Source organism: Dermacentor albipictus, chromosome 4, assembly GCF_038994185.2.
Source record: "Dermacentor albipictus isolate Rhodes 1998 colony chromosome 4, USDA_Dalb.pri_finalv2, whole genome shotgun sequence".
Classification (NCBI taxonomy): Eukaryota; Metazoa; Arthropoda; class Arachnida; order Ixodida; family Ixodidae; genus Dermacentor; species Dermacentor albipictus.
Window position 1 is genome coordinate 121,119,577 of NC_091824.1, and position 14,833 is coordinate 121,134,409.

At 44.6% G+C, this 14,833-nt stretch overlaps 2 protein-coding genes across 2 annotated transcripts in view; one reads left to right on the top strand and one right to left on the bottom strand.

The window, feature by feature from the left end:
• Positions 1–14,833, bottom strand: part of LOC135917766 (proliferation-associated protein 2G4) — a 125,754-nt gene that overhangs the window by 13,443 nt on the left and 97,478 nt on the right. The window contains exons 3-10 of the mRNA XM_065451358.1: positions 11,440–11,593; positions 10,540–10,668; positions 10,084–10,189; positions 8,724–8,793; positions 8,124–8,216; positions 4,393–4,456; positions 3,440–3,518; positions 5–83 (exon numbers count right to left, since the gene is read on the bottom strand). Of these exons, the coding sequence (XP_065307430.1) occupies positions 5–83; positions 3,440–3,518; positions 4,393–4,456; positions 8,124–8,216; positions 8,724–8,793; positions 10,084–10,189; positions 10,540–10,668; positions 11,440–11,593 (774 nt within the window). The remainder of the gene's footprint in view (positions 1–4; positions 84–3,439; positions 3,519–4,392; positions 4,457–8,123; positions 8,217–8,723; positions 8,794–10,083; positions 10,190–10,539; positions 10,669–11,439; positions 11,594–14,833) is intronic.
• The window catches only part of Ppox (protoporphyrinogen oxidase), a 50,442-nt gene continuing 47,135 nt past the window's right edge, over positions 11,527–14,833 (top strand). The window contains exon 1 of the mRNA XM_065451357.1: positions 11,527–11,960. The gene's annotated coding sequence lies outside the window, so the exon portion shown is untranslated. The remainder of the gene's footprint in view (positions 11,961–14,833) is intronic.

A 14,833-nucleotide genomic window follows, 5' to 3' on the forward strand; every position in this document is an offset into this window, starting at 1 on the left:
ATACCTTGCCCTCTCCTGTGCTCACCAGGACGTCGATCGCATACACTTCATGCAGTTCAAACTTGCACTTCTCGTGCTCTTTCCTGCAAACAAAAAGAAATGTTACTACCACTAAATCAACTGCAACTGCGCAACCTCATCAGAGGGCCAGTCTGGACATTTCAACAACAGAACAAAATTTCAATGATCAACCGGCTGTCGTACTGCATCTCAACTTCAGGTCCAGTATGTGTTCTTGATCATGTGATCACACTTATGATGCACGCTGAAGTGAATGAAGAACTGCTAGCACAAAACGGCTCCTAACATCACTGTTTATGATGACGAAGTGCATTTGTTCACTTACTTAGCCAAGAATATTCAAATGATTTTGTCAGTTATTGAAAGGCATGCATGCAAGCATGGACAGAAGTAGGAATGAAAGACAACAGAAATGTGGACTTTCAACTGAAAGCTTGGTCGCAATATGACAGAAAAGAAGGAAGACACATAACTTCTCTGTGCAAGCTCAAGGGAAAGCAGTGCCAACCGTCAGTCATGGACATGTGCAGGCATTCGTGAGAGATAACTGTTCAGGAATGACAATTCTCCTATGTTCAAGATAAATGAGGGCTGTCTTACGCACATGCTACTGCTGTTGATTATATGCCAAAGCTCGTCCATAAGGCGAACTTCTCTCAGTTGCTCTAGGATGTCAGCAGCGCATACTTTTCTCAGTCTATCACACAGGCACACATGTGAGTACCAAGTAACTGACCACAGTTGGGCGAAGTGATCATTCCAGGTGCCAAAATTGTATTATGGTGAATTACAATGGCGGACTTGGAGCACTTCTGGTAGAAGTTTTTCGGCTCCTTGCAGAGCAAGTCTATTCCTTTGAGAGATTGAGAGTGCCTCCTGTATCTTCGATTGCCAGGTTGGAAGCAGCTCCGTCGCTAGATCCACTTCACAGAGCAGCGCTCTCCACAAAAATTGGAGTCAACCGGAAGTCACTTGATGCCAGCACACTCATAGCCAATGTACCGCTATGGCATGTGCGCCCATAAACACAAATCGCGGTCTCTCGGAAGAAATGAGTGCTCATTTGCATCGTCAACTTGCTCGTTTGGAGAACAACGCTTTGCCTAACCCAAGTACCAAATCGACTGGCAGGGACTCAAGTGACGAAGAAGCTTCGGAAGCTAGTGTATGCAAGCAAGCTTTCAACATCATGTTTCGGCCGCTGACCAAAAGACCGAAAGTTGCGTGTTTCATCAACAAAGTCATTCGCCAGAATGGGGCGAACAGGTAAAAATGGCTCCTTTTTGGAGGTTCGCATTTTAACTGCCTTTAGTTTTGTTGATGAAATGCAGTTCTGAAGGCACTTCAGGCTGTCTCGATGTGCTGCCACCGAAAAGATTGTGGGCTTCGCTTCGTCTCTGCACACAATCACAGTGGAGGAGAGAAGCAGACTAACATGCGGTGCGACTTCCACTACAACGCAGGAGGCTAAAAAGGAACACGAAACTTATAAATCCAATGCGCGTGCAAGTTCAAGCCAAAAAGGCTGAATACAACGAAAAACGTGAGGAAATGGATGTGCACTAGCGTCCCCTGCCACTATATCTGGCAGAAGTGCCTGTTTCAAGCACAGATTTCATTTTGTTGCCCTCTGGTGCAGCGGAGTGCTCCAGCACAGATTTGGTCGGCCACTCCGAACCTGCCATTGGAATTCGCTAGTCAAACCTCTATATATCGAACACGGATATGTAGAATTATTGCGTATATAGAACACTTTCTATATCACCTGAAAAATCGCATGCATTTTTTACTTTTTATTTCGAACGAGGTTGGACGCGAAATGGATACATCGAACTCCACCACCCCGGACCTTGTGCGCTCTGTCGACAGGCGGTGAGCTTTCCTGCAACACCCTTGAAGATAGCGATGGCGCCATGGGCATTCCCAGCTGCTGCGCACTATAGCTGCACACACCGACTGCGTTGAGTGCGTCATTTGAACGTAGCGGTGTACGCACGCAGTGGCTTGGCTAGTTCGACGTCAACGACGCAGTTCATTTGCCGCACTGACTTTTCCTTGGTGCCGCGTTCTGCACCTGCCGCGCCTCGCGATGACTGGTGGTTTGCATACACAAAGACGCGCGACAGCGCATGCTCACTGGGCTCACTCATAGATGCCTTGGCAGATGCCACTTAATACTTTGTTACTGACAGTGTTTCAAAATGCTTCAACTGATGGACGTGAAGAACGCAGCAGAAGTAACGGCCAAACGCAGACGTTGCTGGGGTTAATCCCACAAGTGTTGATGTTGGCCCGCTCTAGACTTAAACTGGGGCTGCAGCTGCTTTGGCCCTTCTACGCCACTGCTGCGGTGCCATAGAGTGCACTGGCCTATCGCATGTGGATTGTTTAGACTAAGTTGAGGATTCCATGTTTAAGCATGTGGCTGCTAATAAGAGGCAGGCTACACTGCTGCAGTACTTTCAGCCAAATAAATAAATACTTTGTGTGAAGCTTCAAATGAGTATTTACTACACCACGATTGGGGTGTGATCGGGGATCGTTGTTCGGAGCGCAAGTTCGGTTGCTTAGCATGGTTGACCTAGACCTCGCAGACTTCGTGCGGCTGACGAAGTTGGCACAGCTTACGCTAATTGCGTGCGGTGCAATCGACCGCACGCTCCAAACAACAATCCCCAATCACTCCTGGTTCATTGATTGATTTGCAGAAGTTTCTGATGCATTTTTTACATATCGAATTCTGGCTATATGGAACTATTTCGCGATCACCGTGCTGATCAATATACTGAGGTTCGACTGTAATAGCAACCTGTTGCAACCACAAAAACACACATCAAGTTTCTTTTGACTACGCCGCCATCATACCTTGGATGCAAAGGTTGTGGGATCATTCCCTATAAGTGGCAAGTTGTTTTTTCATCCACTTACATTTCCATTAATTTATTGTTTCTCTATTTCATTTACTAAGCACAAGTAATTTCCCCTATGTTGTCCTTGGTGTCAGTGTTTGTTGGCTTCTTATCATATGACTAATAAAAATTGGGTCCCTCGGTTAACCCCCTTTCTTCTCCTTCACGGCAGTGTAGTCATTTGTGCCAACAGTAAAAGCACAATTTGCTTGCAGTATGGCATGGAAAATGTACACGTAGATGTTATGATGAAACTAAACACAAGAGAAAAGCCCCAGCACATGCAGCAAGCACTCTTTTTTCACTTAGACGATGACCGGTGCCGCTATTAGTTGGGCCAAAGATGCAGTGCACCCAAGTTTACTTGCAATTTAGGAAAATGGTCCAGTATAACGGGCATGCACACATATGCTGCAATGTTTCATTATACAGCGCTAAGCAACCAGCAAGGTCAGAACAATTGCAAATTTCGGTGAAAGATTAGGTAACCGTACATGGTATACTCTCACCTCTGGGCTTCCGTTGGGTTCTGAATGATGGACTTCTCTCCGTCTATCCTGTACTGCTTCAACTGGTGAGACAGCATCCCTGCACCACAGTATACACTGTCAGGAAACTACCACATGCAGTCACATAAACAAAAAGGATTTGTATAAAAATATCCAAGTCAAAATTGAAAGGTTTTGAGGACCCTGATAGTGAGACTTAAGAATTGTAAAAGAGATTGTAGTTGCACTCCTTAACCTTTTAACTTTTAACTGCTATTCCTTCTCCACAGGGACATTTCCATTTACAAATTTATTCGTTCATTGTTGACCTCAGCTATCAGCTCCACTGTCCGTGCAAAAGCTACCTGCCTATTCTTAAATGCTTGGAGTGATGTACTAGATAATATTGAGCTTTGTCACTGTAGATAACAATAAGTAAATGAGTTGTCAATGAAACAAACGAAAACAAGAAATTAAGATACAGACATAAAAATAACACATGCACTGCAAGTCTGGCACAACCTAGGTTGTGTAGTATTGTTGTACATTGTGCAAGTCATATGACTGAATTTCAAGCAGAATTTTACAAACCTTTCAATTAAAGCCCTTGATCTGTTTTCTCCCCTTCCCCATATACAGGGTTTATTCAAGGTTTTCAAGACAATGTACAAGAACTTGCCATGGTTGCTCAATGACTACGGTGTTGGGCTGCTGAGCACGAGGTCGTGGGATCGAATCCCAGCCACGGTGGACGCATTTCGATCGAGGTGAAATGCGAAAACACCCCTGTACTTAGATTTAGGTGCATGTTAAAGAATCCCAGGTGGTTGCAATTTCCGGAGTCCTCCACTACAGCGTGCCTCATAATCAGAAAGTGGTTTTGGCATGCAACCCCCCCCCCCTTTTTATGTACAAAACCTACATGGGCATGCCAACATGTGCAGAAAATCCCTTTCGCTGCCATCATTGCTTACCTTCAACAGGCTTGCACTTATAGGATTCTGCCACCTTCTGAATCACGTCTGTCACAGCATTGTTCTAAAATCATAGCAATGAAAAGAACATTCCATTATTGAAAAATGCTGCCACAGGCTCACAAGCTCGGCACATATAACGAAGTTCTCACTCCTAACAAGCACACGAAAAGTAGAAATGGGCTGTTTTCATTTTATAACCATTTTATTGCTACACTTCATATCTAGGCCTCAATAAAATGGTGCGGGCGTGCTCCATTAAAACACAAGAGGGCAAAGTACTTAAGAGGCCCGCTCTAGTTCTGCATCAACCGGAGATGCCTATTGCTTCCTCGGTGGCACAGGATGTAGAAAAAGATGAAGTTATATAAACACCGCCGCCAGCCAGCTCAGAAAAAGGAAGGAGACGTTGCAACATGCTACGTCATGGCTCCTGTCTGAGTTCTTACCATTTGCCGTCTAAACAACAGTAACCAGCACAAAAAATTATTAGTGCTTGGTTAACTGGCACCTGAGGCCTGGAAATTTCACACAGCATCACACAATGCTGCGACACCTATTTGGGCAGATACTGCAATAATTCAGTAAGAATGAAGTCACATCTTATTTTGGAACAGGAATGAAAACAGCAGCGGAATGTTGTAATTTGATTTGTTGTCCAATTTGCATGATTGTGTAAGCTATGTGTGTTGTTACATACTGCATCATTATCACAGTACTATTTTCATTATTGGAGGTGCCGCAAGGGCTTTAAAGGGGCTGTCAAATTATAGCAATCGCAGAATAGATTGATATGACAAGAGCAGGGGTGGGGCTGCCCAAAATCATTTTGAAGCAATTTTCGGAGCAATTAAAATTGCGTTTTAGAGCACTTTGGAGTAGACACAGTTGCATTTTGGAGCAGATAAAATTACATTTTGAAACGCTTGGAGCAGGCTAATCTGAATTTTGGTGAAACAATGGAATATGGCAGCGCACTTCGAAACCACGACAAACCAACACAAGCGCAGTACTGCAACTGTCTGAAGTGACGTCCTAAGCTGAATTTTGAAACAGATTACTCCAATACTGAAACTGTCTAGTGCATGGAAATTTTGGTAATAGTGCCTGTAGTTTTTTAATTAGTGATGGCAAACACAAAAACACGCATTCTGCAATAGTGAGTAAGAAATTTTGGAATTTAGCCCAAGCCATTTTTTATTCACATATTTTTATTTAGTACGGACGTTTAGCTTGTCCAGCATTCAGGCAAACGCCAGCTCACTAGGCATTGGAGCGTAGACGTAAATGCGAGTGGCCTGCATGGCGCAGCCGCCTGTTGGCACAGAGCTCAGACAGACAAAAACAGCCAATACTGAAGTAACCAAGCGTACTCTACTCTTCTGTGGGTGTAAATTTCTGGCAGTACCACGATTACGCCACTGCCGAAAATTTACACCAGCAGCGAAGTAGAATACACTTAGTTACTGCAATATTGGCTGTTTTTGTCTGAGTTTTGCACCACTAAGTGGCTGCACCATGCAGGACGCTCATGTTTATGCCTCTGCCCCTACGCCCCAACTTCGTGCCCTGCCCGCTTGTGTTTACCTGAATACCGCACAAGCTAAAAGTCTCTAATGCCTCGACAGTGTGAGTGAAGTGCCTGGAAATGAACATCACCAACAGATTGTACGGATAACCCAAAGCTACGAACTACTCTGGTTTATTATTGAGATAGCAAGTATATGGACACTCCAGGTGCATTTATGCAGGCGGTGGCACTGTCGCTGTGATATCCCGCATAAAGTCCAAGGGCGATAACATCATTGTTGTGCACCGTTTGCTGTATGTGTGACTGAAAGCGTGCGAGGTGAGCAGATGATGGTGGCTCAATCTTGCGCGCACAAGGGAGGAAAGCTGGGAGGGAGCGCACTGTCTTTTATCACGTGCAAGGCACCCGGAAGACAGTGGACAGGGGGACAGAGGGGGGTGCATTTTACTCTGGTGGTTGCTGTGTACGACATGACTAGTGTGGTTGCGCTAGCCCTATCTTGAAGGCGACGTGCTGTAAGGACAGAGGCAAATACCAAGTGCTCATAGCTTTGTGTACGCTGCATTTTCGCCGCTTCGTTCGCGTTGAAGCGAGGCAGCCGGAAGATAAATTCACTTGCTCGTGCTACTATGCTTCCTCACTTCAGCATTTTGACAGTGAGTGCGTGCGTGACACTGCACTTGTTAATTTAGTTAGAAGCTAATGATTACAATTTTATATGACCAATAACGTAAAATGATTCTAATTTGTATTTATTATAATTCCACCATTAGCCCTTAGTGATAGATCAAAATGGATCAGGCTTCGCCCATGTGGGCATAAACACAGATTGGAATAGTTTGCCATTATACTGGCCCTAGGGACAGAGACCCGCCCGCTAGACCCGCTGCAGTGTGTGCCTCCCTAATATCTAGTTCGTTCGCAGCATCTTCAGCCTACGCTGTTTTTTGCCTCGGTTATAGCAAGCAGCGCACCGCTCGGCTCGCTCAACCATATTCTAACACACTATAAATACAGCCACTCTGGCCATTCTGAAAGTAGCACAACAGCTGGGAGTGGTCGTGCGCAAGCCGGCCACTTGCCAGAAGTGCCAAAAAGTCGTGTTAGAAGCGTGAAGATTGCAAAAAACTGTGCAGGAGGTGGCGTCACGTGGCGTGAGGAATGTGAACAGCCGCACTCTTTTTTGGACAATGAATCTGCTCGCTAATCGTGGCCAGTGCCGAAGCACACATGCCGAAGCCGTTCTGGCGTAGTGTGGCAAAATCTCAGTCAATTTTCCGTGTTTGGCGCACGAATTTGTGTTTATACCAAAGTGGTGCGATTGGCGCAGGAGTCCCACCCCTGCAAGTGCTACAAAGAGTTGGAATGCAAAAGCAGGAATTCATGTCAGTTTTCACCAATGTTTTTGATGGACAGCAGGTCATTTAACACAAGCAATAGCAAATACCAAGAAGCTTGTGTATTCCCAACTTTGGCCAGTCTATAGCGATGTCGAAGAGCATCTCCCAGTGAATAAACCCTAGCAATGCCGATGGCGACGACATTAACTTCAAGCCAGAAAAATAAATGAAAAATTCCAGTAGAAACCATCAATATAATGAGTGTCAAAGGCAGAGTTACCGCTTATTTGAAATCTGCTGAAATTTCATTGAGTAGCACTTTATATAAATAAAACACCTAAAGGACAAGTGCCGAACATCCATGAAAGTGTGGCACGATACACAGTGATCCCATTATGTGACTCTAGCATATGACCCATGCGGCCACTGATTTGTTTACACTATGTCTGGGGTCGGCACAATTTACACAGTGAGAAACCAACTGGGCAGATGTGAAAAACTGCAGGGAAGATGGTAAAAAAAAAAAGATGTGGTTTAATGAACAAATAATTTATTTAAGGCACATATTTGTTGTAGTCGAGATATTTAGGTACTGTTTGATGTTTCTTGGCAAAATTCTGTAGTCAACAGAGCCAGTCACCAGCACATCTGTACAGCTAGTACATATGGTTATGTCACACCTGCCAAACTGAATTTTAAAATTCTTAAGATCCCGTGGACACGACACCAAGAGGGGACTAACCTAACATCCATTTATTGAATCATAATGAAGCTTATGCTTAAATAATAGAAAGACATAAGAAGAAATGGCAAAGCTATTCAGCCATAGAGAAATGGACAGTGGTGTAGAGCCCACATACCTCAATGCCAGGCTTGACAAGTCGTAGAGCAGCCTCGGCTGCATAGTAGGCCGCCTTGATGACGTCAGCCTTCCTGCCTTTCACCTTGTTATCCTGTTAAAATGAATGCACAGGTCACACAGTTGGGCAAACAAGACACAAGATTTGTAGTTTTTACTGAAATGAGAAAGTCACTGCAGCTAATATCTTTAAAATAAAAATCTTTAAATAACAATACATTTCAAGAAAAACAAGCAATAACAGCAAAGCAAAGAACTGGTAAAAGACTACAGAAGAATAAGGAAATCCGAGGAACTCAATTTTTCTTTAGTTGCAACTATATGAACTGACATAAAGCGAGAGAAAGCATAGGGGAAATAAATTACGTTTCAGTGAATTGTAGAAATAATAAGGGAAAGGGATAATGAAAGACAACGTGTCGCAGGTAGAAGCCAAGTCCTCATTTTCAGCATTAGGTGTACAGTGCTTTACCAATTCAGGTACATTAGAGACCATCCTCCAATCCAATTTTCTTGGGTATTTGTGTAGCATATGTATAAGAATAGCCTGGCAGTTTTAGTCGGTTCTGCTCACAGCCAAAACAGCAGATGGCATACTTACAAGGCTTGCTCCCACGATGACTGTATGTGCCACAACCGCAATAAAACCATCGATGTGCGCTCCTAGATCCCTGTAATCATATGAAACGTGCAGGACAAGCCAAAATGAAACAAGGCACAAAATTAATGGTAACTACACAAAAGTTGCTCGTAGAACAGAGGTAATAGGAAGCATGACTACAAAGTTTAAGTAAGGTTACTTATACACAATAACAAAACATCATAGAGGCAGATGTCATGGCGTGAACCATCCTCTGAGAAAATGCAAGAGCTTGCATCTACAATAACGCAGAGGTGTAGCTATGACTGTCAGCCCTTCATGGTCAAAAGTTTAACAAAAAGGAGTAATCACTGAGTCACCATTACAAGTCCCAAAGCATTCATGTTCCCTCTGTGTATGTCTGCAATTCAGCACACAATGTTGCACACATTGTCATGGCATTAAAAGCTAACAGATATGTGCCAGACATCGCCAGTCCGGAGCCGAGCCCTTGACTACACCAGACAAGTGCTTTACATATTAAAGTAGGGCAATAGGTCGGCATATTCGCTCAACACTATTTTCAGTGGTGCAAGATGAGCGTTAGTGCAATCCAAAGCTTGACGGAATCCATAGGGCAGGAAGAAGCATGATGAATAAAGGAGAGCACTGATCAAGAGCAACAAAAATTTTGTGAGAAATTGTGACCAATGCTCCCACGTGACAGCCGAAGCGTTAGTGAGTCATGAAAAGTGAGTGGATGTGAATATGAACGTAAATCAGAGTGGTGTGCAACTTTGTATGCGAGCGAGTGCTGCAAAGGGAGAGTGGACGCAAAATTGAGAGTGAACGGGTCCTGGTAAGTGCAAATGAAAGTGAATATGAACACAAGTAGGAATGTGAGTACAGACAAGCATGAGTGCACAAGTACGAGTGAGTACAGAGCCTGCAAAAAATATTGCTGAGCTAGTATATGTATCTGCTTATATTGCCAACGTATGCAGTGAGCTAAAAATAGCGATGCCATAGTGGTGAGCGCTGGATGCAATTTTGAACACAACCTAGGTTTCCCTTTTTTTAGACGTTCACCAAGTGCCCAAAAGTTTTTTTTTCTGCATTCTGTTCAAATGTACTCTCTTTAAGACACATGGCACCACTGCGCCACTGCAGTGGGCCAGACCAACACCATTTTAGCTTGAGTCTTCAGCTAATGCTTGCACAGATGTGAAGATATGCCAGCAGGTTGCTTGCAGGTAAATGACATACATATTAAGTAAGCGGAAATGCAAGCACCACACAACAGGCAGAAACCGAATAAATGCACTGCGAGCATGACGAGACCTCTGTAGCGGTTTCAGAGAGAGACAATTTTAATACTTACAGCTTGACTACATCCCCGTCTTTCAGGATGTACTCGGTGTCAGACCTGAGTGGGGAGTAGTGGCAGATGCAGTTGTTTACCGAAACGCAGGTGGGAAAAGCAATGCCTGCAGACATAGACAAATTTCAATCAGATGTAATCTGAAACGCTAGCACACAGTAACCTTGAAAGCTACATAACATATGGTCAGGTTTCCTGAATATGGCATGCTCATCAGTTTAACTAAAGGCTCCACTCTACGGATGCAACGAAGTCCTTATGACAAACACTGAATTTGCATTTATTTAAACAAATGTAAAAATTCCCTAGCCTTGTCATCCCATCAGACCTCTTATGCAAGAAGGAAGTTCCCATGCATGAATGAAAGTTTCATATTATTGCTGCATAAAAATGAGTTATCATGGCCAATGCCTCTTTGCAGCACCAGCTAGGTAAGGTTTGTAAAACAATGCATACCTTTCTTCAGCTCTTTCTCCTTCTTAAACACTTTGCTCGTTTCTTCGTTCAACTGCTTGTCACCTTCTTCGCAAATGGCGAGTACAGATGTACCAGCTGTACACATGGTCAACAGATGTTTAAGAATTTCTGAAAAAAATTAAAAATAAAAGCAATGGTGGTACGAATTCTACAGACAACCGCGTACTGAACCAACTAGTTTTGGCAAAAAAATTGAAGCGTCGGCACGCGAGAACTGCCATATGGCCGGCGTTCCATCGAGAAAGTGCGAAACTTGTTCAACTACACCACAGTTTAGAGGAGTTGCTAAGAACACATGTTAAGGCATAAATAAGGCTCATGTATGTGCGTTAACACTTCGACTTGCATTGTGAGCGCGGGCTTAATAGCCATACGGCATATTTTTCGGCCTTGCCGGCTGCGATGACCCAGAAACGCGACTTCGCAGTTCTTTAACGGTTATGGCCCATGACACACAACTACGAACACGGAAGAGATCGCAGCTTACCAGTAGTTACAATATGATTAAACAATTCTGACCACTGCTACTCCGAGACCGAGCTCTAAGAAACCGAATTCCGAGGCAGAACGTCCACGTTCCTATTTGGGAGCCAAACGCGCCGGCCAAGCGTCGAATCCACATCCCACAAAGCATGTACGTTTATTAAATAGAGAGATCTTAAGATACTGAAACAGGAACGTAGGTCTGGCAGCACAAACGCTAAGCTGATTTACAGAATGAGCAAACGATACAGGCGCGGCTCGCCTGGAGCAACAAAACACGTTGCCATGTCTCCACATGTGGCCGGGAGCCGTGGGCGGTGAGAGAAGACAAGTTAGTGCAAACTTTTCAATGCTCCGCCAAACAGAGTGGCCAAGAAAAGAAAAAATGAAACGTACTGTTGACCATTTCTCCAGCCATTTTGTACTTGGTGACAACCAAGTCTTGAGCGATCGTCGGCTCATCCTCTTTGTCCGCCATGTTTCTTGAACACGGATGGATCCCGTCATGCGCCGCGAGTTGAGATGGCGGGAAATGTCGTGGCCAGCAAAGCTAGTGGTTTCGGTCAAGGTTAGGGTAGAATAGCGCCAATAATTATTCGGTGGTGAGCTGTGAGAAGCAAAATACCTAATACTTGTATAAGCTGAGTAATTGTTATTTAAAAATAGACCTTGCTATTAAAGCAACGTCCTTATAAAACTAATAACTCAACAACCTCCGGCAGCAGCCTTGAGGCCTTGACAGCTGCACAGACACAAAAACCGACCTCCCGCTTTCCCTCGTTCGAAGCCGAGCCGCTTCCTGTCTGTTGTGTTTTGGTTCCTGTTTTTGCTTTTTAGCGCTTGGTTGGTTTCTCCGTCTGTGGCCTACCCGAGTTCCGTAATCTCTTGCGCTCCTACTTTCTCCAAGTAATTGTACGGTACGTAATATAGCTCATGTTCTGAACTTCACGTGTGTATAACTTTTCTTTCTGTTAGTAGATGGCTTCACACAACAGAATACGTGACATGTCTGCAGGAAACAGCATTGAGAGTACTGCTGGACCCAGCTCCGTGTTTCTTATCGTTTCGCGCCGTCTCGAGGCATTGATGCTATTTTTCTCCTGTGGTTTGACTTCCGCACCGTATTACCTAGCTACTATCACGCAGATCGTAATCAAATTACTCTTGAAATGAACTTTGACCATCCTGTGCTGAAACTCGCGCCTCCGCTCGATCAGTCACTCGTTAAAATAGCGGCGGTATCGCGCGCTGCTTGATTTTATTAGTTAGAAGGCTTGGCTAACGTGTACTGATTTCTTGCAGGCATACTGCCATGACGTCTGTGGAGCTAAGTCGTCAGTCGCAAAGGCATTTGGCGTTCGTCTCACTCTCTTTGGGATTCTTAGTCATCTGGACAGCTGTCCTAGCCGGTGTGCTGATATCCAAGACACTCAAGGTATTGAGACGTTTTGGTACACTATTAATTTTGCTGCAGATACAGTGCTACTCTTGTATATGTCGTAGTGAAGTTGCCTCTTGCACAGTTACAAGCTTATCAAAAGCTCTTTCATTCATCCACACCCTGCTCTGTACAGGACGATACCAGTTCCAAGGCAGCATTACGGACGCTGAAGATGCACGAGGATATCGCCAAAGTTACCTTTGCTTTGGGTCACGAAATGGGTAAAAAAAACATTCTTCTTTAACATCTGTACATCTATGTAGCCATGTATTGAGGACATTTAACAACGTGTTCTTTTGGCTTGGCTGGTACCTCTTGTAAGGAACAGCGTTAAACAGCGTGACAAAGGACATGGCAAAGGAAACACAGGACGTTGCTCTGCCGTGTGTTTCCTTAATTTGCTGTGTCCTGTATCGCACTGTTTAAAGCTGTTGTTTACAAGGACATTTGGTTCCAGATAAGGGTAACAGTGCCCTTATCAGTCATAAAGTTATATGCATACCGCACATGTTGTCTGCATTCAATAGTATGCGTTGCCAATTACTGGTTTACGAATTCAGTCTCTCCTGCAGGACTTTCGGCTTACTTCATTTTTCTGCTTCTCGTTTCTCCAGTGTCGACAGTAGACTGGCTGCTCTCGGACAGTTCTCCAGGAGAGTCCAGTGCTGACCAGCGTGCCTTGGCCTTGACTTGGCGAGTCACCGACGATGTGCTTGCATCCACATCACCAGACGTTGGCACAACAGCCCGCTTGACTGTTTTTCGCCAGACTGTCAGACGAAACTTCACTTCTCCTCTGGACACCTCTTCATTTTATCTTTCCCTGTGCAACACCCTCCTGCACCGACACTTATTTCCTAACTCACCAGATGAACCGTCTGCAACCCTGGCACATGCGCTGTTTGTTCGAGGTATGTCCATGAGGATGGGCCAGCTAGCCTTGGGCACCATTTACGTGCGCTCAGCAGCAGATGTAAATGTCACTGAGTACGCTGGCCTGGGTGCAGTAAGCCAGGAGTTGCTTGAAACTGCCTTTCACCTTGGACCACGTGCTCGCGCACGCTGGGCGCAACTGCAGGAAAGGAGGCCCACAACGGCCTTGGACGACCTGGCTGAGGATATGGCAGCAGGTGGAACCCGGAAGGCCAAGCTCGCGCCGGTGTTCCTAGAAGAAGTGAAGCAGCAGCTTGCACTGCTGTTGATGGCCCGTGAAGTTTTAGGAAGCAGCCTGCAGGCATGGGCCCAGCGAGGGGAACGGGGTGCTCGTGCAGCTCTGGCATTCCATAGTTCCATAGCTGGAGTGGCATTAGTGGCAGTTCTGCTGTGCCTCATTGTTGTGGGCTGCTCACTCAGAGATCTAGGTGCACGTGAATGCAAATCAGACCTGGCCCCCATCATAGTCCCACCAGAAAAGTCACGCTGTTATATGTAGTGTTGGCTACAAGGCTTGGCATAAGCATGCACGTAGCATTTCGACTGACATTTTTTAGCTTGAGCTGCTTGGCAGAGATAAGAAACACTTGCTAATTGCACAACCTATTAAGGTAAAAGTGACATTAATTTAAATGGCAGCTAGGTTGGCACGAAATGTAGATGTGACGACTGTTCGTATGATATACTTGCTTGTGTTCATTTTCTCATAAAAGACAGGAACTCGGTCTGAGAAGCAAACAGTGGCAGCGATACCGTCCAAACCCTTTGAAGTGTGTGCAGATTTTCCTCTTATAATTTGGTTTTATGTAGGACTTACAGATGGCTATAAATGAGAAGTAATTTGGGACAGTGTCGCATGGTGTTGATGAAGTTACGGGCAACAAACTGAGTGAAAATTTCCTGTTCATTCATTCTTGTGACAAAATATTCTTGATTGGCTCAATATGAGACACTGGTTAACTTTACAGCTAGCATCTCGTGAGCTAATGTGAGCCAGCGAAAGTACTGAGACGCAGATGTGGGAACGCTGTCAGCCCCAATAACAGACATCTGTGCACACCTGTATGGAGAGACGCTTGAACAGAATGTTGCACACATTTTACAATAATGCGCTTTGGGCAAATTTGATGTTATGAATAAATAAAAGGAAGCTTTATTGTTTGTATGGGAATTAAGTTAATGTAAGTTATTTCTAATTATTCTTGGTGTGTACCATATTCTTTGCCAAAACACACACATCAATTTGTGCATACTTCTGAATCATAGTTTAGATAGTGTAATCCAATATGAAAAAGTGGGGCTGACAGATGGAGTAGCACATGTGGTATAAAAGTTATAGACAGGGATAAGGTGCCTCAGAAAGGCTGGCCAATGTTCCTATAGGAGGACCTATCTTCGAAAAAGGTGGCCTCATCA